The following is a 26,703-nucleotide window of genomic DNA, read 5'->3' as shown; positions in this document are numbered from 1 at the left end:
AAACACTGTGGATGAATTTTAAAAACCTAATATTGAGTGAAAGAAACCAGACACAAAGAAATCACATATATGATTTCATTAACATATGTTAACTTCATGTGAAGTTAATAAACTAGCAAAACTAATCTACAACAATAGGAATGAAAACAGTGGTTGTTTACGGGGGTGGAGAGTGGGTAGAGAATTGTGGAAACTTTCTGGGTAGTAACCAGAAAGTTACAAAATATATGAAATGCTCTATATTTTGATTTGTGTGTTGGTTACACAGATAGCTATATCTCTATCTCTATCTCTATCTCTATCTCTATCTCTATCTCTATCTCTATCTCTATCTCTATCTCTATCTCTATCTCTATCTCTATCTATCTATATCTATCCGGATAGATATCTGGATAGATATATATCTGGATGATATAGATATAGATATCTCAGAACTCATCTAACTATACCTTAAGATCAATGCATATCACTGAATATAAATTTTACTGTAACACAAAAATGAGGGGAGAAATCTTAGGGTACGAGAAAGGACTTCATTTCATTTTCTGGAGCTGCACACAGTTGGAAAGCTCACAAATTGGAAGCAAGGAGGAGTGGACTGAGAATGATGGGGTAGGTGTAGGGTAAAGGAAGAGGTGAATGTGAACACAACAGAGCGTTGGAGCGGGGGTGGGGGGGGTGGGGGGGGTGGATTTCATAGCCGTGATGAGTATGAAACCTGGGAGAAAAGGAACTATGTCTAAGAAGGATATTTAGGGAGTTCTGTTTGTTTGAAGCAGTGGGAAAACTCTTGTCACCCCTTCAAGAAAACCAGAAGCGCTCCATTGTTCTGCTTGGCTTTCAGAGTAGATTTGTGTTGCTTTTGAAAGTGTCACCATCCTGAGAGGAGGCATAAGAGGACACAGGTCCATAAAGGTTTCAGGTAGCATGCCCAAGTATTCAACTCTCTGTTTAATCACCAAACAACACACTACTGTGACAGCATGGGGGGTGATCCTAAGGAGTGTAGTGTAAAGTTCTGGTGGTTTGGACGAGAAGGGCCTTTGAAGGAAGTTCTGCAGGCGTCCTTTTGTCATCAAACAGTTAGGGCTAGTCCGGAGAGCCCAATCACTTTACAGGGAAATCTTTCTCATGTTTTATAAATGAAAAATCCTGGTGATTTCTTCATGGGTTGATTGTACAGCGTGAACTGCCCTGTGGATCTTTGTTCTCTTGCAACTTGTCCACAGCAGTTCGGAATTGACTATTTCTTTGTTCCCAAGGGGACTGCTAGGGTTCCCTGACTGTTGTGAAACAGCCTAGAACTATAAAACCTCAGCAGAACATTCTGGACACAGCTGGAATTTACTTTGTTTGTTGCTCAGCGCCTAAATACCTACATTAGTCGTGGATTCAGTTTTGGTGTATGAATCCCTTTGCCACCAACTCCCTCTGCTGGCCTACAATTTGCATCTTACTACTCAACCTTTTTCCCCATTTGGTATGAGTTTTATGTCCTTGGAATATAAAGATAGCAACTCCAAACAAAAACAAAATGTTTATTTATGAATCAGCTCAATAAAACTTATTATTATTCCCAGTTCTCATATTCTTGCCCAGTTTCCTGTCTTTACCCATCACAACCCCAATCCTTCTATTATCATACTGTGTGACTCAGTAGTTCTCAGACCCATGTCCCAACACATCAGGGAGGCATGTCTCAAGTAATGTGCTTTTTTCCTAAATGCAGAGTACTTAGAAATGTAGTTCCATGAAATATTTCTATAAAATATTTCTAACTATTGTGCTAACTAGTTTTTCATATTTTGGGGGCAGATTTTAATGTTAAAATCTTGCATGCCATCTGATTTTAGGGCAGGGTTAAGAGCAAAGAGGGAAGGTGGGTATGTAGAAATTGAATTATTCTTAACAATTCTGGGAATGGTATCGTATTTTAAAATCAATCCAGAATGGAAAATGGAAGTTGCTTTCAGGCATGACAGTCTAGTATTTACAGCTCAATTTCTGTTTTCCAGTTCTCCCAGAAGACAGATAACATAAAATCTTTCACGAAACTCCAAATCTCTTCTTAAGACGATATTTTGGAGGCATGGAAAAAGCCCACAAACACTGAGGGCTTATGCTGATACAGGGGAAAATACGTCTGTTTCCTATTCTTCTTGGACCTAGTGAGAAGGAGATGGGAGTGGGAGTAGTCCTGGCTAAGAATTTGATTGTGTTAAAGGAAAAAACTACCCTTGTAAAGCCTCTGTCATTGTTCTGCTCCCAGATGTATAGACCTGTCACGAATGGCTTCTATTAAGTAGAATACCTTAATGAGTTTTTGAGTATGCAAATCTTGACCCAGGCTTTAGTTTTGAGTAGGATTGGAGGATTAAACCCTTTTTAGTAAATTAATATGACTTTATTGCCTGAGGCTGGCAGTCAGTTTTCGGGGAAGGGTCCTCCTACTTGGGATCTTAGTGGAGTGAGAGTGACTAAGAGTGACGTTCTCATGGGGCTAGCCTTGTAAGGATTGGCATCCAATAACACTTTCCAAAAATCATTCAAGAACTTTGGAAGTTATTCCATATTTTAAGCACATTATTTGAGACATGCTTCATTGCTGAGCCCTGCGGTGATGTATTGGGGCTTAGTGGTTGAGAGCTACGGAACTCTGTGTGATAACAGTAGGGCTGGAGTTGTGACGCGTAAAGACGAGAAAGTAGGCAAGCAGCTGAGAACTGTGAATAATAATAACTAAGTTTTATTGAATGTTTATTATATGTCAGGCTTTGGGTACTTTCTGTACATTATTTCATTGAATCTTCACCCTGAGAAGTAACTCTTCTTTCCATTTGACACAATTAGTACATGTTCCCTTTTAGTGCCTCTATTCTTACAGGGCATGGAGAAAATCCACTGCGTGCAATTCTTTATTTGAATGAAATTAAAATCAAACCAACAAATATCCATTGCTTATAGTATAAGTCCTTGTGGGAACATAGATTTTGGATTATTCAGCCTTAAAACAGAAGGAGGTCCTGCCGTTTGCAACAACATGGATGACCCTGGAGGACATTATGCTCAGTGAACTAAGCCAGACATGGAAAGAAAAATACTGCAGGATCTCACTTATCTGTGGAATCTGAAAACGTCAAATAGGTAGGAGCAGAGAGTAGAACAGTGGTTACCAGGTGCAGGGAAATGGGGAAATATTGGTCAAAGGGTACAAAGTTTCAGTGATGTAGGATGAGTATGTGCTGGAGGTCTCATGTACCTTGTGGTGACGATAGTTAATAATACTGTGTTGTATACTGGAAGTTTGCTAAGAGCAGGTATTAGGGATTCCACACCCATCGAAAAGGTAACTCTAGGAGGAGATGGCTATGTTAATTAGTTTGACTGTAGTCATCATTTCACTAAGTATATGTATATCAAAACATGTTGCACATCTTACATAGACACAGTTGTTATTTAAAAAGTCAAATTACATTAAAATAATAGAAGGTAAGCATATCCTATCAGATAGGACTCACTCTCCCCAAAGCTAAAGACCACAACCAAAGCGTATCTACTACCACACTCATCCTTACCTCCTTTTTCAGTCTCAGTCCTTAATCCACACCCTCATCAACACCTTTCATATCTTCTAACTCTCCTCTTACTATCTTTTTTCTACATTGTTTTACTTTATCCAGCTGTGTAGTAAGCAGAAATTCTGGGCTGGGTTTTCATTTATTTATTTATTTACTTATTTATTTATTTATATTTTTTTGTGATTGAGGGAAAAGGGAAAGTTACTTCTCAGTCCTTCCCTCATCTCCGTCTTTCGAGAAGCTGTTGTTGTGAAAGCAGCATACAGAATTTGTTGGCAAAGATGAAATCTGGGTCTCAGGAAATACTATTTAAAACAGAATGCTTCCTGTAAAAAAGTAAATGTTTTGTCTATCCTTGAGATAGTTAACTGTGGAATGGGTGAGACTCGTGCCCTTAGGCTTAAAGAGTAAGAGAAAGAGTGCCCACTAAGAAGGAACAGTTGTCTAGAAAAACCAGAGGACACAGTATCATGTAAGTACAGGTTTGTCGCAGTTTTTTGAAAAGGCAAATTGTAATTGATAAGAAGCTAAAGAAGTACAAGTGAACTGTTTTTATTTTATATGATGCAATATTTTATTTAAATGGAGCCCGTATCCTAATTTGGGCCATTTTCAGGAATATAAATAGGCTTTCTTCTTGAATATAGAATAGGTATCCTAGACTTACACACCCTAATTTCAAACATTTGGCTTAATTTATGAAAGAAGTTGAGAGCAGACATAGAGGAAATAACCAGTCATTAAGTCCTAGCCCACATTATATGTGGTGAAAGAGGATTGGACAAATACGTAAGATACTTTTGCCTAGTAAATGTTTGCTCAAATAATCATTTATGTCCTTTCGCTATTCCAGCTTTTATGGACCTTCCAATATTGTTAGAATAAAGTGCACGTTTGACTGCATGTTGTACTTCATATTGCAAAGTCGTCGTCTGCTCTTAGCTTGTACTACCTGTCTCTGGGCCTCCTCCAGGCCACAGGGTCATTGGTTAGACAGTCATGGTTCTTAGTTTTTGCTCAACTTGTAATTTCACCAAAGATTCCTTCCTCTTCTCTTAAGCTATTCAATTCCTACCAATTCCTTGAGATCCTGTTTGCTTTCTATCATGGTGCTATAGCTACTCTGCACTGGAAACTTTTCCATTCCTCACCACCCCTTTACCTGTGATTTACTCATTTGAGAAAGAATTAATGGATATAAAAACCATGTTTTAACTACATGATAAATCTTACTTAGATTGATTCTTAAATTCTTGTGTATGGATGTATCTGAGATCAAGGAATTATCCCATATGTGCATTATAACTATTTATGTGTTGAATGAGTTGTACTCACCTGGGAGTACAAACAAGGCCACTTTAACAGTCTCTGCTCACCCTTGCGGAGACACAACCAAACTACAATGTATTTAATTCTGGGAGTCCCTGGACATGTGTTTGGGAGTAGAGAAAAGGTGTTTCTTAGACTTTAGATTCATGGAGAAGATTTGTTCAGGTCAGGGCTGAAATGGTGGGAGAGTGGACTGGCAGAACATTTTTGGAAAATTGTAGAATTTAGACTGGCATACGAGGTCAGGCAATTGAGTTCACGAACTCATCCTAGAAAAAGTGCTACATACCTCATTGCTGAATATCACTACGGTCCCCTTCAAAGTACTCCCCTTGGGAAGCTATGGACCAATGCCAGCCCTAGTCCACCCTTCACAGAAATTTTGGAACTCTTTTTCTGGAATGGCCATCAGAGCTGTCATCACATTACCCTTGATGTCCTGAATGTCATCAAAATGTCTTCCTTTTGATATTTCCTTTATCTTCAGGTAAAGAAAGAAGCCATTGGGGCTAGATCATGTGAGTAGGGAGAGTGTTCCAATACAGTTACTTGTGTACTGGCTAAAAACTCCCTCACAGACAGTGCTGTGTGAGCTGGTGCATTGTCGTGATGGCAACAGCCATGAATTGTTGGGGAAAAGTTCAGGTCATGTAACTTTTCATGTAGCCTTTTCAGAACTTCCAGATAGTAAACTTGATTAATTATTTGTCCAGTTGGTACAAATTCATAATGAATAATCCCTTTGATATAAAAAAAGGTTAGCAACATCTTTGAAACAAGTTCGCAAACTTAATTGTCAGACCTCAAATGCCATAATGAAAAACTTTGTAGCATACCTTGGCAGGAAAATACTGCTTTCTAACTTAAAAGTGTCTTTTAGACACAGCCAGCATTTAGATGGCACTCATGGCATGGGGATGTGGAAAACATCATGGATAAGCCACCATGAGATAAAATAGCTGATGTAACTGTTGTATAAAGAGACACTGTTTTTAAATAATCATTAACTATCCTCATACTGTCTTTGTGTCACCTGCATATGTATTAAAATGTGAGGTCAGTTCTCACCCTCCCCCTGCAACCAAAGATTGCAAGCTCAGATGTTGACTTGGAACAGCCTGGAATTAAGCTGAACAGCCATGTGAGTGAGATTTGTCAACCTGTAGAGGTTCTAACTTGCAAGGGTTTGCACTTCATTCATTTTAGCTGCATGTTTATAGTATGATCTTTGGCCTCCCTGGCCTAAAAATATCTACTAACTTTGCAATCCCTGGAAGGATATTAATCATATAGCTGTTATGCTTATAATATCCACTTCTGTAGGATGGTATTTATTAAGTTAATGTATTTTGTGCTCCACCTCATTAAAAAATAATATGAATTTGCTAACAAAACTACATGAAATTCAGAAAGATGACAATAAAATTAAGGAAAATGGGACCAAAGAAAAGAGAAGTGGCATGGTAAGATGAAGCCAGGAAGAATTTAATACGGGGAAGTGGAGTCACACACGTGCATTAAAGCTGGTACAATTCTCCAGAGTGACAAGATTCCTGTCGTCCCCAAGTTAGAAACACTCCTGCTGCTCAGAAGAAGTACTGACTTTCCTGGAACTAAAGTCTGCGGGACTTTTTTTCCTACAGGTCTTTATAAAGGGAACACTGAAATGTGTTCCCCTAAAGAGTATAATTACAATAAATATACAGTTCTGTAAAGGGGTTTGTATCGGGGGCAGGAAGGCAAAGCAGTGCAGCCCGTGTTTCCATTAGATTTACGTGCACTGACCACTCTTTTCCCCCAGGGAAAGCAAAGCTGCTAAAGGGAGTCTCTGTTTCCAAACCTTAATATTTGCCAAGTGTGACTATGATGCTTTTTCAGGTGTGAAAATAGTAGTTAACTATATTTCCGTATGTCAGAGTCCATATTGGAACTCACAGCCTGAAGTCATATTGTGGACTTAAACTCACTTGGTCTTCCCACTGTTTGTCTTTTCACTAGAACTTTTCAAATCCATGGGATGCCCTCCCCTCCTCCTTGATTCCAGAGTGCACCTGTTTATGTTTCTTTCTGAGAGTGCACCTGTCCACTGGGAAGACCTCCGGGCATACATTTAGGGTACCTCTTTGTTTTACAAAACATATACCGGAGAAGTACAACTAAAAGATGAAAGTCACATGGTTCTAATTTATGATATTCATTCCCAAAAGAGAATGAGATGCTTAAGCGTGAATCCTTAAAAAAAAAAAAGTCCAACAACCAGCTCCCCCTTCTAGAATTTGCAAGCCTTTGTGGGTTAAGTGGGAAGCGGGTAGCTTTAAAAAAAAATCACACAACATGGAAAACTGTATATTCATATATAAAGCAGGCTCAATAGAAAACACTACTTACAAAAATATATCATTTAAAAAGTGAACATTTGCCATGAGTGCATCCCAAGAGAGAACACCTGTTAGGAGTATGAAATATATTCTTCAAATTTTTATTTTCTCTGGAAATAGTAACATTTATGTAACTCTGCACAATCATCTTCTATCTTGAGTTAGGAAACAGGTCAAAAGGAAATGAGCCTTACCTTTCCGTGGGCCCAGTGGTGCCACGTGGCCCAGCCCCGACGTCTCCTGTTGTTCACCTTACAGGAGTGCAGATGTTCATGTCCTGGCAGGGAAAATTGCATCTGATCATCTTCCTCTGCTGGGGAACACACAGGTGTAGCCCCCAAACATGTAAAGTGTTCTTTGTAGTTTAGATTCTTGCACACAATGCGACGCATGTGGTGTCGAGAGGGTTGAGAAGTCAAGTGTAATGCTCCTAGCTTAGCCGTCCATGTGCCCTGTCTTCTGGACTGGGCTCCATTCCCATTTGCATGTGGCCCCTCTCTCAAAGAGGCATTCCTTTGCCTCAGTCCATCAGTCTTTTTAACTCTTACTCCTCTCCTTCAGCACCTTACCTCCTCTTGCAAACCCAGCCCCAGGAAATCTCTGATCCATCCTTTTTGTTTATTGAGGAGGGATGATTCTAGTCCTGAAGTGGAGGTGAGGAGAAAGCTTTCATCTGATCTGGAAAGCTGTGGAATACCCAAGGAACGTTCAGACATCTCTCACAATGGGGGCGAATCCTTCCCAACCTGCCTACCGCAGTGTGCTAAAAGAGCCCTGGTGTCTCCAGGACCCTTAGAAAAGCCATTCTTTCCCCTTAGCCTGTGATGCCTTAGACTCAGAAGCAATAGGACCACATGTTATTATTTTTTTAATTCAACAGTGGGATCTTACTGGATCTATGAATTTGTACAACTTTCATTCTTAACAGTATGTTCTGTTTATTTTTCTATGTGTATGCGTGAATCCGCTTTATCTTTAATAAATGCATACTATTCCACTATATAGCTTTAAAATTAACCCACTCCATTTTGATGGACCTTTGGTATTGTTTCCAATTTTTCACTGAAAAATAAGTATATCTTCAACATTCCATGGATGTGATAAGCAGTTTTCATCTTTCCCAACCTTAAAAGTAAAAATAATATAGAACAATAACGAAAAAGATTAGATCATAACTTATTTAATTATTTTTGAAGTCAACTATTTTTATGTATGTTTAATAGCCTGTACTTATCTCATTTGATCTCTCAGCATCATTCTATAACTTCCGCTTCTAAGCTAAGAGACGTAGTCTATAACTGTTTTGCTGGGTATTTTCTCTCGTGGTTAGGAGAAAGAGTAGAGGAGTAAGTCCTAGGTTTTTGACTTGAGTCACAGAGTGGATAGAGATACCATTTGATTGGAAAAGACAGAGAGAAGTGACTTGGGGTAGGAGTGGGGAGAAGAAATTGAAATTTCTATTTTGGACATGTTGAAGGTGAGATGCCCATAAACCATGCCTACTGGGCAAGTCATGGAGGTACTTCTATATGTGAGCCTGGAGAACAAGGAAAGGGTTCATGCTGCAAATAAGAAGTTGGGTTGTCTTGATGTAGGAGAAATTTAAAGTCATGAGACTGGATGAGATCACTAAAGCAGGGATTCCAGAAAGACAAAAGGAGACGTTTACTCAACAGTTTGAAAGTACTGATGTCTGTGTATATGAGGTATATTTAAAAATAAATGCCATTGTGAAATACTTGAGGTAGGAAGAAATAATAGAAATAAAGCATCAGCTCTTATAACCTCTGTTTCTTTTGCCAAATCTCATGCAAGTTTCATGCTGGCCAAGAATTTATGTCTGCACTTAAGAAAAATAAAACCTTGGAGGAAGTATTTAGCTAAGATCCTATCAGGAATTTGTTTGTCATTTAGGGATTTATGATATAGAGACCTTAGAATTTGTTAAATGAAGTTATAATTGTTTTTCAAGTGTATCTGGAAGTAAAAGATGATATGGGTATATTTTGGGCTACTTAATGTGTGTGTATGTGTGTGTGTGTGTTTGTGCATGTGTATGGATTATTACCATATTAGAATGGGTTAATATTTTAATGTTAGTGTTGCGTCAACCAGCTTACTTAAAATCACTACAGATTTTCTGTCTGTTCTTTTGCCATGAGATTATTAAGAGTATCGACAGCCTAAATCAGATTACTGAAATAGTTAATAAATCAAAGGCAACCATGGTTTTTAAAGTACCAATCAGTGGATCAACTACTGGCAACCTAATTTTTATACCATAAAAATACTGGCAACCTAATTTTTATGCCATAAATATCAGTTAATTATTCTTTCAAAGTTGAGTATCTTACCTACGAAGGAAGATTTGGCCTCATTAAAATAGTGTCATTGGTGGAGAAGAGCTCAGGAAGAAGCCCTCCGTGGGTTGTGGGTGTGGGTGACTAGGTTCCTCTAACTTTAGCATACTTTGATTCCTTTTAGCATAGGTGCATTGGAGGGTTTGGGGGTTTAGTTTTGTTTTATTTGAGTATGTGTATGTTTGTATGTGTTTAAATATAAGGTAAAAGGATCTTCATAAAAGAGTTATTCAGTCATGTAGTAGATAACGCTTTTAGTTTTAGTTTTTCCAGTGACAAGCATTATTAAAATAAACTTTTGTAAAATGTAAAGTTGTGATATAAAAGTTTAACTTAGTGAAAGTATTTTGCCTGTGGTCTGAAATAAAATGATTTAGGAATTCTCCTTTTCCTTCTCCTTCTCCTTCTCCTTCTCCTCCTTCTCCTTCTTCTCCTTCCTCTTCCCCTTCCCTTTCCCCTTGCTATTCCCCTCCTCTTCCCCTCCTGCCCCCAACCTCTCCTCCTTCTTCTTCCTCTTCTCCTCCCGCACCCCCTCTTCCTTCTTCTTCTGAGTTTAGCTTTCCTATAGGAATAGAACATGGAGGCCATGATGAATGGAGAGTAAACTTGGCTATAAATCCAGCTCACAGAGAGGACCTCACACACACCCATGATATACATTAGACTGAAGTCATTTCAAAATGACAAATGTTTACCTCACTCAATTTTCTAACCTATAAAATGGTAATACAAATTCTTTCCTTGAATAACTCCTCAATTTTTTAAGTCAAATGAAAACACATTTCTAGGTATTGTATTCTTTTTGGTGGAATTATAAATAGGATTGTTTTCTTAATATCTCCTTCTGATAGCCTGATAATTCATTATTATTTTATAGTAATGCAAATGATTTTTGTATATTGATATTATATCCTGCCATTTTACTGTATTTGTTTATTAGTTCTTTTCTTCCCCCTCTGTGGAGTCTTTCGGGGTTTTCTACATATAGTATAATGTCATTGGCAAATAGAAACAGTTTTACTTCTTCCTTTCTGATTTGAATACCTTTTATTTAATTGCTCTGACTTGTACTTCCAATACTATGTTGAATAAAGGTGGGAAGAGTGGGCAACCTTGTCTTGCTGCTCATGTTAGAAGAAAAGCTTTTAACTTTTCATCGTTGAGTATGATGTTTGCTCTGGGATTGATATATATGACCTTTATTTGTTGAGGTATATTCCCTCATACCCATGTTGTTGAGAGTTTTCATTATAAATGGATATTGAATTTTGTCAAATGCTTTTCTGCATCTATTGAGATGATCATATGATTTTTATCCTTCATTTGTTTAATGTGGTGTATCACATTGATTGATTAGTGGATGATGAACCATCCTTGTGTCCCTGGAATAAATCCCACTTTATCATGATAGTATCATTTTAATGTATTTGGTTTGCTAATATTTTGTTGATGATTTTTACATCTTTGTTCATCAGGGATATTGATGTGTAACAATTCTTTTCATATAGTGTCCTTGTCTGGTTTTGATATCAGGATAATGCTGGTCTCATAAGATGAGTTTGGAAGTGTGCCCTCCTCTGACTTATTTCTTTTTAATTTTTATTCTATATGTTGGATATTTGTTGCATAAATAGGATATTTTTTTTTATTAAATTTATTGGGGTGACAATTGTTAGTAAATTTACATAGATTTCAGGTGTACAATTCTGTATTACATCGTCTATAAATCCCATTGTGTGTTCACCACCCAGAGTCAGTTCTCCTTCCATCACCATATATTTGATCCCCTTTACCCTCATCACCCACCCCCCACCCCCTTACCCTCTGGTAACCACTAAATTATTGTCTGTGTCTATGAGTCCCTGTTTCTCATTTGTTTGTCTTGTTCTTTTTGGTTTATATACCACATATCAGTGAAATCATAGGGTTCTCTGCTTTTTCTGTCTGACTTTTTTCTCTTAGCATTATACTCTCAAGATCCATCCATGTTGTCACAAATGCTCCTATATCATCTTTAATAGGATATTTTGTATACTATAAGTTGACTTTTTTTCTTTTTTACTAAACATATGTCCTTAAATACAAATTTTTGTGGCTACATTGAATTCTATCTTATAGATGAATTATAATTCACTTAATTCTTTTATCGTTGGACATTTGGCTTTTTGAGTAAATAATGCTGCATTATGTATATATCTTTCATACAAATATCTGTCTACATATATTCCTAGAAATATACTAATTGGGTCAAAACAGATGCATATTTTCAGGTTTGGGAAAATGTTTACCATTTGTATATGGTAAAAGCAATGTTACTTTCAAGATAAACTTTAAAAATAAGTGTATATTTATTTCATCCTTGCCACCACTTAATATATTATTTTAATGGTTCCCAATCTGTTATTATTTTAATGGTTCTTAAATTGCTATTAATTTAATGGGTGCCAATTATTTTATTGGTTGCTAATTTTAATGGTTGTCAATTTTTGAAAAATATTTCCTTTTTCATTTATTTGATTACTGTAAAGCTGAATATCTTAAATATATTTATTTTTCTGTGAATTGTTTATGTCCTTTGCCTATATTTTTGTATTAAGAAATCAATATATTTTTATTTTTAAATGCCCCCTTTCATATTAAGGACATTAACATTTTTATATTTGTTACAGATATCATACCTAATTTACCTTTAAATATTTTTGTGTATGGTACTTTTGACATAGTTGAGTTTTAGATAATTATGCAGTCATTGTATTGATTTTTTCCTTTGTGATTTTTGTCCATCTGTTTTAATTTTGTAGTTCCTTTTTGCTTTGAAATTTCTTTCCAACATAAGAATCAGCCAAATATTCCCATATATATTCTTTGTGCTTTAAATGATTTTGTTATTTATATTTGACATATCTGTGTAGAAATTACTTTGGTGTGAGGTTAACATTAAAGTTGATTTTTTTCCCCATGTACCTTGCCAATTTTTTCCAGCAAATTATGTGAATAGACCCACATTTCTCAATGGTTTATGATGTTTTCTTTGTAATATACAAAAACTTTAGTTTTACCAGCATGTGTTTCAGGTCTCGCTTTTGTGTTCTACCATTTGTCTGCCAGTTCTATTTTTAGATCACAACTGTTTTAATTGTTTGCTTTGTAATACCACAGGACAAGTTACCCCCTGATCCCCACCCATTGGTCTCCTTCCACAAAATTTCCTTTGGCTGCTTTTTTTGGAGAGAGTAGGGCAATAAGTAGTAGGATTAGCGGTTTCTTAATCCCGTTCTTCAATTAAGGCAATAAAAACATGTTAGCAGAACAGTAACATTTTTTTTTTACCATATCTTGGGATTATATAATTAGTTCTTCACCTAACAGCTCCATCAATAGCTCTGAAAATACATTTTAAAAGGAGAAAATAAAACAAAGTTCTGTTTCCAACTTCTGAATAGTTCCACATGCTTTAAGATAGTTTTTTTTCGTCTTTTTAATTTTGCCAGTTTTGGCATTTCGGATTTTATTCTATGATAATATAGCTTGATTAATAGATTGTGTTTCAGGAACAAAAACATTCCTCAATGAGTGTTTGATGGGTATTATGAAATATCTTATTCTTTTGTTATTGTTTATTTTTTATTTCATAATCATAAACTGGACTCAGCAATCTAGCAAAACTTGGAGGATGATAAGGAAAAAGTGGAACCCAAACAAGTGCAGCGAGAACACAGGGGATTACAGGATATTGCAAGCAGACAAGGATGAGGGGTGTTCTTCTGAGTGACAGAAGGAGGATCTGATGGTTAAAATAAAGTGCAGGTCAAATTTGTTAGAGTTGTCCACAGTGAGCACTGTCCACTACAGGCCAGGGGAATGAGTGGGGGTTGTAAAGGGAAGTGGTCCGAAGACTGAGCTCTGGGGTGCTGTAGTGTTCAGAGTCAAGGAAGAGAAGTCAGGGCCAGTAAAGGAAGCTGACGGCAGTCAGTGAGGTGTAGGAGGAGAAGGAGAGTCAGAGTGTGGTGTCCCAATAAGGAGATGATGACCTGGGTGAGAAACGGCCGAGTGGTGTAGAAAATAAGGACCCAACCTTGATTATTAGACTTGGTAAGATACAGGTTGTTGGTATTTTTGCCAAAATTGTGTTCAGAGAGTAGCATACTTGCATACGGGGACGATCCTTTGTGGTCCCAGTGCTGAATCTAACTTCCACTGAACTATTTTACTATTTTAATCCAGTCTTAGCTGCAAGATCAGTGGTTGGCCAAGTGTTTCACATGTAGAAAGTTAGTTTGAGATTTCTTTTTCTTTTTCTCTTCTTTCTGTTTGATGTGTGAGTTTGTTGTGTCAATAACTTTGTTTCTTCAAGCAAAATGTTATATGCTCATAGATATAGCATATAATTTGGGAAATTATAACAGAAAAATAAAGTGAGTTATTTAATTTTAAATTTCATCTAAAGTGCAGACATTTTCTTTTTTAGGACTTTTTTGTTTGATTGCTCGTTTTTTTTTTTTGAATGGGCTCTGAGGCTTTTTTATAAATGCCACTGAATTAAGTGATATGGTTGACAATATATTACCCTATGACTTTGGGTTGACTTTTGGGTTTTGGGTGCCTATGTGATTGCCTGGGCAACAGCTGCCCAGCTGTTGAAGGGGATACCTTCTTAAGTGGGTGGGGGGACTATGCTGGTGAGGGGAATGCAAATAGATCCATTCCACTTGTGGGACATGCAAACATGCTTTCAAAGTGCCAGTGTTCTCAGTGTGTCTTCTGTCTCCATGACACATTCATGTGGAGGAATCCTTACCCAGATGTTGAAAGAATATCTTTCTTTTAACACTTCAGGAAGTGGTAAAAATTATTTAAATTTCAGGAAACTAATAATACAATCAGGGATATATTAAGATCTTATTAATATTTTGCGTTTTTATAATGCCTCCATTAAATTTGTAAAATATCAGGCTAAGGGAGAACAGTTTTGAGTTGGAATAAATTTAAAGTAAAATCATCAAATTCATCTCAGTCTAAAACAGGTAAACTGAGATCAAGATGAGGAACAGAAGGAAGTGCTGGAATGTGGCTCTTGGAGTAGATTCAGGGATAAAACCCGCTGAGACCATCCTCTCATATAGCACCATAAGATTATGGTAATACACTGACCAGATGCTTCTGTTTCCTTAAGCAGCTATCCCGGAAGGAAAGGTCCACTGAGCTTATTTACTAATCAGGATTGCTTCTTGAAGATCTGACAAAGCCATTTCCATTTTCTATTATTTAAATTGCCTACATTTTATGTGTACATCAATGGATTTGGGAAAATACAGACCTCATACCAATGCCAAATTAATTATAGGTGTTCAAGACGAAACATTACTAGATGGAATATGTTTTTCTGGAATATTAGGTCAATATTTTTTAGGGAGTTGAGTAAAAAGAGGGGGAATACATTCTTATTCTATGAGTTTGAAACTCAGAATCTGAACTGCTAACGTAAATTGAGATCAGTACTATCATCCCACTTTCAACTCCTTATATTTTTCTTTGCCAAAAATCCAGATGAGAAAAAGGTTTTGAAAGTGAAAAGAAGGAAACTTGTACATTAAATTACTTGTTAATATGTTCTATGAAAGGCTGAGAATGAGTTTTAGAGTTCTAAGTTCTTTCTATTTATCTTCCAATGAAGCCAACGTAATTGAGAATACCATATGGGTTTAGAAGATATATTTGGTGTCTTGGGGAACTTGAGGCTACTAAATCATTAACAGCTGCCAGAATGGAATAGACCAAATGTACTTGGAATTTAGTTCTTTGTAGTGGGGAAGTTTGTGGGTTTCCTGGTTCAGCCCATCTGATGAGAAGAATAACTCACAACCATGTTAGCTAGTTGCACAGGATGACATTTTGCAGGAGAATATGAGATAGATGAGAGTGGAGATAAACTTAAAAGACTGTGTCATTAATTGAAAAAAATAAAGACAATTAAAGAGGGAAGTAATATTTCTAGTTGTTAAGAGTTTCCTCAGGTGCAGGGTTCTCACCCTGGCACTATTGATGTTTTTGGGTCAGAGAACTGTTTGTCGTGGGGTCTGTCCAGTGCATTGTCGGATGTTTAACAGCATCTCTGGCTTCAACTCACTAGATGCCAACAGTAACTTCTCCCCAGCCATGGCAATCAACAATGTCTCCAGGCATTGGCCAAATGTCTCCTTGAGGGCAAACTTGCCCGTGATGATTGATAACCACTCATCTAGACTACACAAATAGCCCCCAAAGTCATATTCTAGCTATATGCTCAAGATATAATGGCATGAAGGGTCCTGCTTGTTGAGAACTTTGGTTGGTGAACATGTTATTGGGATGGGATTTTGTTTGAGAAGCATAATAATTGGGGTATAGCTCCTGCATGTATATTGTATTGATGAAGAGTAGATCTTTTTTTTTTTTCCAATTTAGAGTTAAATGAGTATAATAGAAATGTAGTAATACAGGTGATCTACTATCTTCTAGTTTGCCCCCCTCCTAAAAGCCTTACAGAAATATGTAGGATTGCCCAAACTAAATCTGTATAGTAGGATCACATTGAGGATATGATTCTCCACTGCTTAAATGTCACTGCATAGTAGGGGCTATGTGGAGACCTACATAATCTTATATGCTGCTTCTTTTCATATGAAGACATAAAGGCACTTTACATGGCGGAGACTGTTTATATTCACCAAATATCTCTGTGACCCTCCACATTTCCCAGTCTCTCTTTGAATTAGGTTGAAGCCATGTTAACTAGTTCTGTCCAGTGAAATGTGACCACTGCTAACATAAATGTTGTTTATGGTTAAAGAGCAAGGTGCCCTTTCTTCTGGACAGTTGTTACTCCATGTCATTGTGCGTGTTTTGGCAAGTGTAGCATAGGTTGCACATTATTCCCATGCACCCCCTGGGCAAGGGGCTTCTGTGCAGTACTCACTCTGCACGACTGTGCAGGACCCTGATGCGGGTACTCCTGGAAGGAAACCTGGCTTGGGAAATTCAAACCTCATACTCCAGGGTGAATTCTGTCAGTTGGATTAGATTACTAGGAATTATACCACTTACTGCTTTGGTTTCTCTGCCCTTCCCTTGCTGTTCTGAAACTGTGGAGATGGGGTGTGGAACCCATCACTTGAAGGGTTTAGGTATGATAGGAGATCCACAGATATGTTGTCAAGTTGTTTGTATATGTGATGGTTTTGAATCCTTGAGACTGGATGAGATCACTTAAATATAGTGAGAGGAATAAGAAGGCAAAAGGACTGAGAGCTGAGCCCCAAGGAACTCAAACTTTCAGAGATTCCGTGAAACTATAGGAATGGGCAAAGGAGTCTAAAAAGGAGAACTCACAAAGGGAGGGGAAGGGGCAGGGGGAGTTGTCAAGGAAGGTAAGAGGAAAGAAACATAAAACCAAAGCCCACACTTTGTGAATAACTATGGGGGTTACTTGGTTGTGCGAGTCATGATAGTAATTCATGACCAACTGAAAAGTGATGCTAGCATTTCTATTTCCTCACTGGTCAATCTCCTGTCTCATAGGTAAAAGCCTCCGACGCAGATGCAGGACTCTATGGCTTGGTTGAGTATTCTCTTTATGATGGATTCCAAAGCTATGAAGCACCTCAAGCCTTCCAGATAGACCCACGTGATGGGCGAATCTGTGTTTCTCAAGATATCGACAGGGAACAGGATCCAGCCACCTATGATCTCTTGGTGAAAGCTAGGGATGGGGTAAGTCTTCATGTATGAAATTTTAAACAGACTCAAAAGTGAACCACTGAGAATACACTGGAGATTACCAATAATTATCAATCAATTGTTGACCAATATTGTTTCAGAAATCACTACCTCTTTTTCTTTGCTGGAGAATTTTGAAGCAAATACCAGACGTTATATCATTTCATTCATAGATAGTTCAGTATCTCTAACAGATTATGATGTTTTAAAAACATGACTACAAAAAATTAGTCATATTTTTCCATTAAAAGATTCTGTATTATTTAAAAATGTCTTTTAATAGTTGGCTTGTTTGAATCAAGATCCAAATAAGTCCACAAATTGATTTGATTGCTTTCTTCTTTAGGTTTCAGTCAACCCCTCCTCCCCTTACCTTATCTCCTAGGATATTTATTTTTGGAAGAAATCGAGTCATTTGCACCGTAAATTTTCTGCGTTCTGACTGTAGCTGATTACATCCTTAGGATTCATTTAATGTGTTCTTTTATCATATGTCCTATAAACTGGTATTTAGAGCCGGAGACCTGATTCATTTTTGGTTCATTTGTGATACTGTGTGCTTCTTATGGTATCACCAGACACACACTATAATTTCACTAGGGGTTGTGATATAGTGAGTTTTGAATTCTACTATTCCTTTTGCATTTATTATCTGGAGTCTTCAACTAAGAAGAATATTCTTTCATCAACTATTTGATTACTCTGAAATATAATTCATACAGGAAAGGCAGGATAATAATTGATTATTTCTTTTTATCAGATTTTAGAATAATGAGTTAGTGCATTTACCATGTCCAAAGAGTACTGATAATTTTTTCCTAGTTTGATTATAAATTCTTGGATTTTAATATATTTGATCTTTTTCTTACATTGCTGACCTTATCCTTTCTGATGTTAATATCGACCATCTGAGATCAGTGGAGAAACCTTCAATTTGGCTCTTAGCTGTTTTATTTTTGCAACTTTTAAATTGACATGTAAAATGCATGCAGAAAGTGCATAAGTCATAAGTAAAGTTTATCAGATTTTTGTAAAATGAACACATGCGTGGAAGCAGATGAAGAAACATTACCAGCACCCTGGAAACCCCTCTGTTGGCTTCTTGCTGTAACTCTCCCTTCCACCCTCTCACCCTTTAAGAATAATCACTATTGACATCTAACACCAAACATTATTTGCCTAATTTTTAAACTTTCAGTGAATAGATTTATACAGTATGTGTTTTGATTGTTTCTCTTGCTGAGCATTATTTGTGATAATCATTCATGCTATTGTGTGTAGCAGTAGTTCATTTATTTTTGTTGATTTATAATGATAATTTTTTATGTATTCTATAATTGATGATATCCGTTTTAGGCAATTACAAATAGTGCTTCTATTAAATGTCTCAATGCATGTAATTTGGTGAACAAATGTAAGCACCTATAGTGAGTATATATTTAGGAGTGGAATTGATAAATCATGAGAAAGCCAAACAACTTTTCAAAATGGTCGTACTAATTTATACTCCCACCAATAGGGTATGAGAATTTTATTTAAGGTCTCTTTACTTGTAGCAATTCGGGTACCTGTGTAGCGGTATATGACATTGGGGCTTTATTTTGCATTATCTTGATGACTACTGAATTGAGCACGTTTTTCATGTGTTTATTGGCTATTTGTATAACTTACTTTGTGAAGTGTCTATTGAATTCTTTACCCATTTTCTGTCGTACTGTTGGCTTCTTTTACTTATTAATTTGTTTGAATACTTTATATTTTGGCAAGCAAGTCCTTTGTTGGATGTATTTATTGCATATATCTTCTCCCATTCTGTGGCTTGCATTTTCACTCCCTTAATGATGTTTTTTGAGGAACAAAAATTTTTAATTCTAATAAAGCTCGGTTTATCAATTTGTTTCCCTTTACAACCAGTACTTTTTCTGTCCTTTTAAGAAGTACTTGCTTACCTTAGAGACATGAAGGTATTCTCTTATGTTGTTTTTACAAAAACTTTATTGTTTTATTGTTTACACTTGTTTTTCCTTTTCTTTTTTTTAATTAAAGTTTATTGGGGTGACAATTGTTAGTAAGGTTCCATAGATTTCAGGTGTACAATTCTGTTTTAAATCATCTATAAATCACATTGTGTGTTTACCACCCAGAGTCAGTTCTCCTTCCATCACCATATATTTGATCCTCTTTACCCATCCCCCTCCCCCCTTACCCTCTGGTAACCACTAAACTATTGTCTGTGTCTATGAGCTTTTGTTTCTCATTTCTTTGTCTTGTTCTTTGGTTGTTTTTGGTTTATATACCACACATCAGTGAAATCATATGGTTCTCTACTTTTTCAATCTGACTTATTTTGCTTAGCATTATAATCTCTAGATCCATCCATGTTGTCACAAATGGTCCTAAATCATCTTTTCTTACCGCCGAATAGTATTCCATTGTGTATATATACCACAACTTTATCCATTCATCAATCGAAGGACATTTTGGTTGTTTCCATGTCTTGGCCACCATAAATAAAGCTGCAACAACATTGGAGCACACTTATCTTTATATGTAAATGTTTTCAGATTTTTTGGATAGATACTCAGGAGAGGGATTGCTGGGTCATATGGTAATTCTGTTTGTAATTTTTTGCCTTCTATAGTGCTGCACCAATCTGCGTTCCCACCAACAGTGGATGAGGGTTCCTTTTTCTCCACAACCTCTCCAACACTTGTTACTATTCGTCTTGTTGATGATAGCCATTCTGACTGGGGTGAGGTGATATCTCATTGTGGTTTTTATTTACATTTCTCTGATGATTAGTGATGTTGAGCATTTTTTCATGTCTATTTGCCATCTGTATGTCCTCTTTGAAGAAATGTCTCTTCAGGTTCTCTGCCCATTTTTCAATTGGGTTGTTTGTTTTTGTGTTATTGAGTTGTATGAGTTCCTTGTATATTTTGGATATTAGCCCCTTATCGGAGGCACTGTTTGCAAAAATCTTCTCCCATTCAGTTGGTTGCCTCTTTATTTTGTCAATGGTTTCTTTTGCTGTGCAGACGCTTTTAAGTTTCATATAGTGCCATTCATTTATTTTAGCTTTTACTTCCCTTGCCTTTGGAGTCAAATTCATAAAATGCTCTTTGAACCCAAGATTCATAAGTTTAGTACCTATGTTTTCTTCTATGCACTTTATTGTGTCAGGTCTTACGCTTAAGTCTTTGATCCATTTTGAATTAATTTTGGTACATGGTGACAGGTAGAAGTCCAGTTTCATTCTTTTGCACATGGCTTTCCAATTCTGCCAGTACCATTTATTGAAGAGGCTGTCTTTCCTCCATTGTATATTTTTAGCTTCTTTGTCAAAAATTCTATGTCCATATTTATGTGGTTTTATTTCTGGGTTCTCAGTTCTATTCCATTGGTCTTTGTGTCGGTTTTTTTGCCAATACCATGCTGTTTTGATTACTGTTGCCCTGTAATATAAGCTAAAGTTAGGGAGAGTGATACCTCCAGCATTGTTCTTTTTTCTTAAGACTGCTTTGGCTATTTGGGGTCTTTTGTGGTTCCAAACAAACCTGATGATTTTGTGTTCTATTTCTTTAAAAATTGCCATTGGGATTTTGATGGGGATTACATTAAATCTGTATATTGCTTTGGGTAATATGGCCAGTTTAACTATGTTGATTCTTCCATTCCATGAGCACGGAATGTCTTTCGATTTCTTTGTGTCTTTTTAATTTCTTTTAAAAATGTCTTATAGTTTTCAGCATATAGATCTTTCACATCCTTGGTTAAGTTTATTCCTTGTTTTTTTATTCTTTTTGCTGCAATTGCAAAAGTAATTTTTTTTTTAATTTCTTTTTCTGAGATTTCATTGTTAGTATATAGGAATGCAATGGACTTTTGTACATTGATTTTGTTGCTGGCAACTTTACTGTATTCGTTAATTTTTTCTAATAGCTTTTTGGTGGAATCTTTAGGGTTTTCTATGTATAGCATCATGTCATCTGCAAAGTGTGATAATTTAACTTCTTCATTCCCTATTTGGATGCCTTTCATTTATTCCTCTTGCCTGATTGCTCTGGCGAGGACTTCTAACACTATGTTGAAAAGCAGAGGTGATAGGGAACAGCCTGTCTTGTTCCTGAACGTAGAGCAAAGGGCTTCAGTTTTTCGCCGTTAATTATGAGATTAGCTGAGGGTTTGTCATATATGGCCTTTATTATGTTAAGACGCTTTCCTTTTATACCTATTTTAGTAAATGTTTTCATCATAAATGGATGTTGTATCTTGTCAAATGCTTTTTCTGCATCAATTGATATAATCATATGATTTTTGTCCTTTATTTTGTTTATGTGATGTATCACATGGATGGATTTGCATATGGTGAACCATCCTTGTGTCCCTGGGATAAATTCCACTTGGTCGTGATGAATAACCTTTTTAATGCATTGCTGCATTCGATTTGCTAGAATTTTGTTTAGGATTTTTGCATCTGTATTCATCAGAGATACTGGTCTGCAGTTTTCTTTTTTTGTGTTATCCTTGCCAGGTTTTGGTATCAGGGTAGTGTTGTCCTTGTAAAATGAGTTAGGAAGTACTGTCTCTTCTTCAATTTTTTGGAAGAGTCTGAGCAGGATTGGTATTAGATCCTCTTTGAAGGTTTGGTAGAATTCATTAGTGAAGCCATCGGGAAGCTTTTGGGAAGGTTTTGGATGACTGATTCAATTTCGTTACTGGTGATCGGTCTATTCAGATTTTCCAGTTATTCATGGTTCAGCCTAGGAAGGCTATATGTTTCTAAGAACTTCTCCATTTCTTCTAGGTTATTGAATTTGGTGGCATATTGTCCTTCATAGTATTCTTGGATGATCCTTTGTATTTCTGTGGTGTCCATGATAACTTCCCCTTTTTCATTTCTGATTTTGTTTATTAGTGTCTTTTCTCTTTTTATCTTAGTGAGTCTAGCCAAGGGTTTGTCAATTTTGTTAATCTCTTCAAAGAACCAGCTCTTTGTCAAATTAATTTTTTCTATGGTCTTTTTGTTCTCTATTTCGTTTAGTTCTGCTCTGATTTTTATTATTTCCTTTCTTCTGCTGTTCACTTGTTTTTTCAATGTGGGAGGAAGACTTTTCTTTTCCAGTGTGGATATTCGGTTGACCCAGCACTGTTTATTGAAATTATCATTCTTTCCTCACTGCACTGAAGTGTCACTTTTGTCACAAATCATGTGACTGTATATATATGTCTCTATTTCTGGACATCCTATTTTTGACTTATTTGTCTAACTCTGTGCTAGGTTCATATTCTTTTAATCGTTTTAACTTTATAATAGGTCATGATATATGTATTCTTTTAGCTTTGTTCTTCATTTCAAGTTTGCCTTGGCTATTCCTGACAATTTATACTTCTGAGTACATTTTAGTAATAGCTTGTCTGATTTCCTTTACATTACAGCAAAGATAGCTTACTATGAACACTGTTTTGTGCTGTTTTTTTTTCACCAACTCTGTTTCTGAGACTTTCCTGTTTCTTTTTGATCTGTTTACTTAGCATTCCCTTGTGTAAGTAGGTATTGCTAACACGTTTCTGGTCTAATCTTTCTCTTTTGAAATTAGTGGGGAAATCTACCTACTTAAGACATAAATTGATGGGGAAAAATGAATCTAAATATATTTATTAAAAGTAAACATGAAAATAAAGTTATTTATATTCATTAAAAGTACCATGATCTATTTGGTTAGATTTCTGCAACCCCTGACTATGTGGTTTTAGGAATCCCTGCTTCTATGTAAGAAAAGATGTTGAAAACAAAAGCAGGAGTAAACAGAGGAGTTTAGATTAAATCAAGTCTATGTGATTATTTAAAGCCTAATATGTGCTCACCAAACATTTATCCAAGTCCTCAGAAATAGAGTTTTAATAGATTTTGAGACAATTGTAAAAGGCCATATTAGAATTGAATAACCAGTTTAAATCTAATACTGCAGTAGTCAAACATCTGTTTCTAATTCATTGGTTTCAGATGATTTTGTAAAAGTGTATGTAGAAATTATCTTAATAAAAATAAGATTTTTGATACCAGAATTTTTTGTTTTTTTTACTGCCAAAAAGTAATGCATTAATTAGGAACATTAGCAGTGGAATTTTTTTTTTTAAAAAAAATCAATACAGATATTAATTTAAACCTCCTTAATTTCAAACTTCTTTCTGTTTTGATATTGAGCCCACTACACAGACTTACTCTATGAAAACGTCTTCTTTTCCTCTCAGCTTACCAGTCTCTATGGCAATAGTCAAGTGCATCTTTAACCACATCCTCTCTCCACAAAGCTTCCCCAGATTGAACAAAAGGGTCTGCACTTTTCACCCCAGCCAAAACATATTTAATTTTCAAGATAACTAAGAAAGTGATTATAGACTGTGTAGCAGATTTTGGTAATTTTTTAGAAATGAAAGAGTCAGTCTCCAGTTTGATGACTGCCATGATCTGAATATTAGTGTTCCTTCAAATTCATATGTTAAAAACTTGATACCGAAGGTGATGGTATTAGGGGATGGGGCTTTTGGAAGGTGATTAGTTCCTCATGAATGACCTTAGTGCTCTTATTAAAGAGGCCCAGAGACCTTAGCCTCTGTGCCATCTGAGGGCACAGCCAGAAGTCGGCAGTCTCTGGGCCTTCACCAGAACCCAGCCATGCTGGGACCTTGATCTTGGACTTCTAGCCTCCAGAACTGTGAGAAATAAATTTCTGTTGTTTATAAACCTCCCAGTCTATGGTATTTTGTTATAGTAGCCTGAACAAACTAAGACAATGATATATGTGAATCAGAATATTCTTTTGTAAAAACTCCTTGTTTCATAGACAGCAAATCCTCCCACAAAGCGTAACATATTCTAGTTTCATTAGAACAGAGACATCCTTCCTGTGGGTACTTCGTATTCAAGGTCTCATCCTCCTGTGTGGGCGATCTCGTTCTAAGCCCTGCCTTGGCATGGATGGGAGCTGATCTGCACCCTGCCTGGTTTAATATAGGTTTTATTGTGATTAGGTATGGATAAGGTGACAGTTGCCATTGTGAAAACAGTTATATTCACAGGTCCCAAGAGGAAGGCACACCACACCACAGGAGGGGCTGTGTGTGGCGTGTGCATACTGGGTCCGTCAGGAGACAAGGGGGAGATGGAAAACTTCAGCCATGGGCCTTTATTATGGTTTCCAAGAAAAGGAATGTGAGAGGCAAAATAAGCAAGCTTAAGACTGGCTAATTTGAATAATCTCAGCAGACTCTGGAGCATAGAAGTTGTCTCTGGTTATCTGGTACCTGCCCCCGGAGTGGGGTGGGGGGTGATTGGGGCAGGTGAATAGTGGCCTGGAGTGTGAGAGCCCACAAAGGAGGTGGTTAGGCGGTGGGCTCCAGATTGGTTGATTTGAATTTGAAAAGCGTGCTCTCCTGATGCTGGGCAGTCCCTGCAGGATGAGCAGTGTTCCAGATGTGAAAGCATCAGAATCCAGAAAATAGAACACGTGGCCAATACACCTCTCTGATGTACAGTCCCCTTGAAGAGGAAGGCCCAGGGCTCACCAGAACTCCTGGTATGCCTAAGGCTGTGAAAACCTTTGCAGCTACACTTCAATTTAGTGGAAATCACACCCAGTGATACTGAGGGAACTCACTACTGAATTTAACTGTTGTCCCAGTGTAGCATCTGAAATGATCCTAGAAAGTTTTGAGCGTGGCAGGGGTTACGTTCAGCACTTGCTTCCCCTTTGTGTCAGGCCCTGCATGGTCACGTGCAGGCTCACTCAGTACTGCTCCGCCTGGGCAGATATTCCTCACACTCTCGTCAGGTGTCACCCACAAGCACAGTCCTCTTTCCCGATTTCCTCTCTGGTGTCATCATCTTCCTCATCTTCATCTTCTCCTCTGTGTCTTCTACTCATCTCCACCCTCTTCCAAGTTTATCTCCTCCAGATGCTCTTGAGTTTTTGGATCCACTCCCACCGAGTCTAACCTTCTTCCATCTTGTAGTGAGCAAGGTAGTACATGTTGCTGGGATGAACCGTCTCAGTCATGTCCCCATAAACCTAGAGCAGCCCCTGCTTCATGGCCGGTAATGCACTGGAGCGAGAACTCGGCTCTGTCAGAGGGCCGCTGGCCCATCAGAACCATCTTCCTCTTTCCCATCACCCAGGGCAGAGGACACTTGTTCACCAGTGATCACAGTCCCATCCTCTGCGACCACCTGCAGGGGCTTCCCCACATTCCTGCTGGTTAACACCTTCAGGCTCCACGTTTTCATGTCTCACCTGTGTTTTCTCTTCTTGGACCTAGGTCCCTTCAGTGGTCCCTCAAATCAGCAGTTCTTTGTGGTAGCACAGAACTCAGATCATTAAAGAAGCCGCCTAACAGGGTTTCTTCCTCTTCCTCACCACAGATACCCATGAAGAGCTGTGTCTGATAATTCAGGGCCACAGCCAGATCTGAAATGCTGGACCTTAGAGTTAGCTGTATCCCCAAGGCGTAATCTGAGTCCATACCCATTTGCCCTTTTTTCTGTCCTCAGACTTTAATGAGATGCGTCTGAATGCAGGGTGTGTTTGTCCACCTTTGTCAACTGTTTCTAGAAGCTTCCATTGATGGTTATGTCCTCTGGGGAGAGATGAACATTGGGCAGCTCAGTCTGGGTGTGGGCCGAGTCCTTTATGGGGACAGCTTCTCCACATGAATGTGTTCAGGTTAAGAAATACATGTCGTTGGAATAGATGTACTCCCTTGATCTCTCATGGAAACCATCAAAAAGAATTAGATATGTCTTCCAGGCTCCCATTAGAGCTGATTGTTCTTCGATGTAAAGAACCTCCTATTGATTTGACTTATTCTCAGGTCTTGTTTGCCAAACACAGGACTCTTTAAAGATTTGTGTAGAGAAGAGGATCAATTCTTCTTTCTCAGGATGAGCAGAGAACGACATATTCTACATGGGTGAAGGTGGGGACATGGTGTTTTACAGTTTGAGTCTTTTTAGCATCTAGTGTCTGGAAATGGGCTATTAGAGCCTCAAGGTCTCCTCCTTCCACTGTGCTTGGACATCTTCTTCCCCAATTTGGTGGCTGTTTTATCCTTCTTTCTCATCATATGGGTCTTAGTATGTGCAGAGAAGCTGAAGGAGGGAGCTGTGAGTGCAGCCCACCTAAACAAAAGGTTCTCCCAGGGGCATGCCTGTCCATGACCCCAAGTAATAGACTTTTAACAGCTTCCTAATCTTCATCTCATTTGGACCTAAAACTGCCTCCAACATTCATCGTGTTTGCTTTG

General features: G+C 37.4%; 1 protein-coding gene across 1 annotated transcript in view; it reads left to right on the top strand.

Annotated features, from left to right (window-relative positions):
• Positions 1–26,703, top strand: part of DCHS2 (dachsous cadherin-related 2) — a 212,663-nt gene that overhangs the window by 77,882 nt on the left and 108,078 nt on the right. The window contains exon 2 of the mRNA XM_081076714.1: positions 17,203–17,394. Coding sequence (XP_080932840.1) covers positions 17,203–17,394 — 192 coding nt within the window. The remainder of the gene's footprint in view (positions 1–17,202; positions 17,395–26,703) is intronic.

Source organism: Rhinolophus hipposideros (assembly GCF_964194185.1).
Source record: "Rhinolophus hipposideros genome assembly, chromosome: 16".
Classification (NCBI taxonomy): Eukaryota; Metazoa; Chordata; class Mammalia; order Chiroptera; family Rhinolophidae; genus Rhinolophus; species Rhinolophus hipposideros.
Note: the sequence above shows the minus strand (reverse complement) of the source record. Positions and strands in the feature narration are given on the sequence as shown.